At 42.7% G+C, this 4476-nt stretch overlaps 2 protein-coding genes across 4 annotated transcripts; one reads left to right on the top strand and one right to left on the bottom strand.

Annotated features, from left to right (window-relative positions):
* The first annotated feature begins 551 nt into the window (after positions 1 to 551).
* LOC5571178 (probable oligoribonuclease) lies at positions 552 to 1696 on the top strand. 3 transcript variants are annotated; one of them, XM_001653437.2, is made up of 2 exons: positions 552 to 888; positions 970 to 1696. In XM_001653437.2, exon 2 carries the CDS (start codon positions 978 to 980, stop codon positions 1554 to 1556), a length of 579 nt encoding a protein of 192 aa, XP_001653487.1. In that variant the 5' UTR covers positions 552 to 888; positions 970 to 977; the 3' UTR covers positions 1557 to 1696. The 3 variants fall into 3 exon arrangements, with proteins under 3 accessions (XP_001653487.1, XP_001653488.1, XP_001653489.2); XM_001653438.2 differs by having other exon boundaries at positions 554 to 712; XM_001653439.2 differs by having other exon boundaries at positions 554 to 884.
* Positions 1697 to 2373: 677 nt separating this feature from the next.
* Positions 2374 to 3320, bottom strand: LOC5571173 (succinate dehydrogenase cytochrome b560 subunit, mitochondrial). Its single transcript, XM_001653436.2, has 2 exons — positions 3158 to 3320; positions 2374 to 3011 (listed from the first exon to the last, which is right to left on the bottom strand). The coding sequence occupies exons 1-2, from the start codon at positions 3175 to 3177 to the stop codon at positions 2516 to 2518; spliced, it is 516 nt and encodes a 171-aa protein (XP_001653486.1). The 5' UTR covers positions 3178 to 3320; the 3' UTR covers positions 2374 to 2515.
* Between the last annotated feature and the right edge of the window lie 1156 nt (positions 3321 to 4476).

Genomic DNA, 4476 nt, shown 5'->3' with positions numbered 1-4476 from the left:
TACACGTAAACAATTTTAGTAGTATAATCTACTGAATCCATGGTAGAATTAAGAACTGCACCAACGATTTTCAACCGACTACAAAAATCTGTTAAGTTTACAATAATCTGGTAAAAATCACTGAGCAGTGCAGTAAAAGTGGCCATGTCCATAGTAGTCTCGACTACATAGCATTGTATTTCAATCCGTGACACTCACCTTACAACACAGTGTGGTCAAAAGTACAATGCCAAACTTGTCAAATCAAGAATGTTTCAAGTCATAAATACTGCAACTGTGGTTAAATAAACCGAAAATATTTTATTATGTGGTGATGTTGACTATGTTCTGGTAGACTTAACAGAATAATGTAGTCGGTTGAAAATCGTTGGTGCAGTTTTTAATTTTACCATGGGTTCAGTAATTTCTACAACAAAATTCATTTCAGTGTAGAGGATACCAAGATTATTTACAGCTATTATTTACCCATTGACGGGTACTTTCATGTTAGCGTCTGTAGTTTTGAGTGAAAATTTCTCGGATTTCAGTAAAGCAAATGGACAGTGTTTTTTAACATATGTCACATTTGATATTGATGCTACCGGGCTTGCATTTTTTTTTGTTTCGATTAATCAAAATTAACCTAATCGCTAATCACGAGATCAAGCAGTTGCATTACATATTTTAAAATTTCGTGTCCTAGTTGAATGAAAAGCACAATCGTTGAAGCCCTGTAAGTACCGAATCGAGGCGTTTTCGCTGAATACCATTAAATTTAGTCAATGTCGGATTGTGTCCAGCTTCTTTATTGTGTTGAACTGTGATTCTCTTACTTCGTCACGTTAAGTAGTTAGCGACTATGTTACAACTTTTAAGGCAATTTAGTCGAGTCCAGAAATGTTCATGTAGGTATTAGCATAGTATACTAGCTAGAATATAAGTGATAGAAGACTAAAATAAGTGTCTAATAGCGTTTTTAATTCATTTCAGTCACAAAAATGTCGACATCAGCAGCTGCAGGGAAACCGATAGTTCCTTCACAACACAACTTGGTTTGGATTGACCTGGAAATGACCGGTTTGGAGGTGGAAAAGGATCGTATCCTGGAGATAGCCTGCGTAATCACCAATAAGAACTTGGAAATCCTGGAACGTGGTCCGGATATTGTTATCCACGAGCCGGAAGAGGTGCTGAACGCAATGAATGAATGGTGCCAAACCAATCATAGCAAAACGGGGCTGATCCAGGCGGTTCGTGAATCGAAAATCGATCTGCAGAAAGCTGAGCAAATGGTGCTGGATTTCGTCAAAAAGTATTGCCCGGAAAAGGCTTGCCCACTGGCGGGAAATACAATTTATATGGACAGAATGTTCCTGTATCGATATATGCCGCAGTTGAACGAATATCTGCACTATCGCATCATAGATGTGAGCACGGTTAAAGAACTGTGCAAACGCTGGAATGGGGCAGTCTTTAGCAACTGTCCGCCGAAAAAGTTGGTGCACCGAGCGCTGGACGACATCGAGGAAAGCATACAGGAGTTAAAATACTACAAAGATTATATGTTTAAAAAATAGTTTTAGCTTAGCTAGGGATTACAGGGTCTCTAAGACAGAAAGAATATTAGACTTATAGCTTTTGATTCGACTTTCGAGTAACTAAATAATTGTAAAGCTTTACATATTGAATAAATTGTGAAGAAAGATTATTACTTTAACCCTTCTACGATTGAATTTGTCTTAACCGACTCTAGTCACCTTTGTAGCCAACAGGTTACTCACGCTGATTTCGATTCTGATGATGTCCCTGTTACATTTCAAATATCCATGAACTAATTCTTAATCCTCTCAGCTCCACGTTCAATTATTTTCGAGCCGACTGGAGTTCACATGAAACATACATCGATAGTACTCTTGATGTTAATATTTCTTTGCAAACAAAACTTGATATTGAAAATGTTCTCGAAACTTTAACAATTTCCATTGTTGAAGCAAGTTGCAATACTAAACTTCGAAGTAAAAAATTCGAATCCGTGATTCTAGACGTTGATTCTTCGTCTTGGCATTACGTCCTCACAGGAACAGAGCCTGAATCTTCAGCTTCAGGGTTCAATGAGCACTTCCACAGTTATTAACTAAGAGGTTGCTTCACCAAAGTTGCCATTTTCGCATTCGTATATTGTGTGGTAGGTACGATGATTCTCTATACCCCAAGGGATCCTTACACATTCCAATTGAAAAAACTTCCACACCTAACTTTTTTGTCTGTTGGCTAATTTGTTAGCATTAAAATCGTTTCCTATTTCTACCATGAATTTGGGGTCCCTAGAAACGCTACTACGCTAAGAGTTCAATAGATTTTTAAAGGCTTTCTTTCCATAGATTTGCGTTCTTGAACTTCAATGATTCTTGTTTAATACCGACTTGTGAACTCCAAATAAATAATCATTTCAATGCGATGGTGTTTACTTTCAAAGCATTTACGTACCTACGCAACTTCCGACGAAACTGAATCCCCTTCCACCGCCAGAAGGCTCCTACAGGAAGGTAAGGGCCGCCGCAACCACTCCGGAGACCAGCAGCATGGTGTACCCGGTAGAGTAAACTTCCTTGATAGTCAAAAACTTACCCATGTCCCAGAAGAGATGACGAACTCCGTTGACCGAGTGGAAAGCAAAGGGATAGGCCAGGGTAAATTTCAGGGCCATCAGAGTGGGAGCACTTAACCCCTCGAGCATGGTCAAATAGTGGGTGGCATCGTGGGGCAAAGCCAATGCTCCCAGGCCCATCATGGTGGCGTAACCTGCCAAGGCCATTCCGGTCATACGGTGCGTAATGGACAGCATACTGGTCAGCTGCGGGGCGTAAATCGTCAAATGGGGCGACTGGGGACGCTGAAGACGAGCGTTGCGGTCATCGTGCGACTCCCCGGGGCGATTGTCCGGCTGCACTGGCTTCAGCACTACGGTGCGCACAGCCAACAATGGTCCGGCACTTTGCTGGTTCTGCAACAGCGTACGACGGCAAGCGTTTCTGTAAAAATGATTACCAATCAATGTACGGTTCTTTAGTTGTGATCTAATCCATAAACAATCCCTTCGTTCCGTTATGTAATCCGTAAACAGCATTCTTCGAACTGTTTTGACCGGCCCGGCTAGGGAATTCATTTAAGTACGTACCTCAAAATCAAAGACGCCATCCTTGGTGATTAATTGAAACGACGAAACTAATTAAAGCTACTTTTTCGTACGGAAAAAATCGCCCTTTATTTCGGTTGCGCGACAGATGAAAGTTTCACGATTGCGTTTTCAACAGTGACAGATTTTTATGTATTTTCTTCTTTGAGTGATTCTTCGTATCTGATTTTCGAACCTTTTCGAGTCAAAATCTAAGCAGGGGGTAAGCCTCTGAAGATAGTAAGCATCGACACGCTAAAACTAACAGTACACACTTTTGGGTTTATTCTACAACTGGGTGCTCCAAACTGAATTCCTTTAAGGTACCGTGGGCAGGGCTGTCAGATACACAGATTTGTTGGAGTATGCAATGATTGTGCCTCGTATGCAAAGCGGCAGCACTGGATGTATGTAGCTGTATGAGTGAGGCTGCGACGCATGCGCCAGTAGGGCAGGCGGCGAGAGCGCCAAATAGAAGGAAGAAAGGGAGAATGGAAAGTTTTGCCATTCATCCGTAATGTGATGTTCGATCCGTTCAGACGTGTTTATTAAAGCTTTCTCGTTGCGTACAGTAGTCAAGTTGTAGTTGTTTCTTTCCTACCGAAATCCTGGTTCCGCGTTCCGCTTCGGTGACCCTGTTCTGCGTTGTGGTGTGTCCACCTCTGCCCAACAGGTTATGGGCCCAGAGGAAATCCGAAATATTATTTCCGGATAGTTTAGGAAGAAAGTGTGAGAAACTGTTTTCCTGTTTCGGGTGTTCGCGCCGCGTGTGATTGGATTTTGTTTCCTGCTGTGGTGATTCAGTTTGGGAGAACAAAATGGCGGAGCCGAACAAATTCGCGTTTGCCAGGTTGAGCAACCACAACTGGCAGATCTGGAAGTTCCGGATGGAGATGCTACTGACCAGGGAGGAGCTCTGGTATGTGGTGGGCGATGTGAAGCCGGAACCGGTTACCGATCAGTGGACGAAAGACGACCGGAAAGCCCGTGCCACCATCGGTTTATGTATCGAGGACAATCAGTTCGGTTTAGTGAAAAACGCGAACAGTGCGAAAGCTTTCTGGGATGAGTTGAAAGCATACCACGAAAAGAACACGGTTACGTCGCGTGTGTCTTTATTGAAGAAACTATGCAATGTGAATCTCGCGGAAAGTGGTGATCTCGAGTGTCATTTAGTAGTGTTGGAAGATTTATTCGACCGTTTGTCGAATGCGGGGCAACCGCTGGAAGAGTCGCTGCGGATCGCGATGATTCTGCGCAGCTTGCCCGACTCCTACGGAACATTGGTGACGGCCCTAGAGAGTCGTGCCGATGCTGATATC

Source organism: Aedes aegypti, chromosome 3 (assembly GCF_002204515.2).
Source record: "Aedes aegypti strain LVP_AGWG chromosome 3, AaegL5.0 Primary Assembly, whole genome shotgun sequence".
Classification (NCBI taxonomy): domain Eukaryota; kingdom Metazoa; phylum Arthropoda; class Insecta; order Diptera; family Culicidae; genus Aedes; species Aedes aegypti.
The sequence above is the reverse complement of the archived record's forward strand: the minus strand, read 5'-3'. Positions and strand labels throughout refer to the sequence as shown.

Coding starts and splice junctions, on each gene's coding strand:
- LOC5571178 (XM_001653439.2), top strand. CDS start 839: ATGTTACAACTTTTAAGGCAATTTAGTCGAGTCCAGAAATGTTCAT. Junction 885..969: donor TCGAGTCCAGAAATGTTCAT/GTAGGTATTAGC, acceptor AATTCATTTCAG/TCACAAAAATGTCGACATCA.
- LOC5571173 (XM_001653436.2), bottom strand. CDS start 3,177: ATGGCGTCTTTGATTTTGAG. Junction 3,012..3,157: donor ATGGCGTCTTTGATTTTGAG/GTACGTACTTAA, acceptor TCATTTTTACAG/AAACGCTTGCCGTCGTACGC.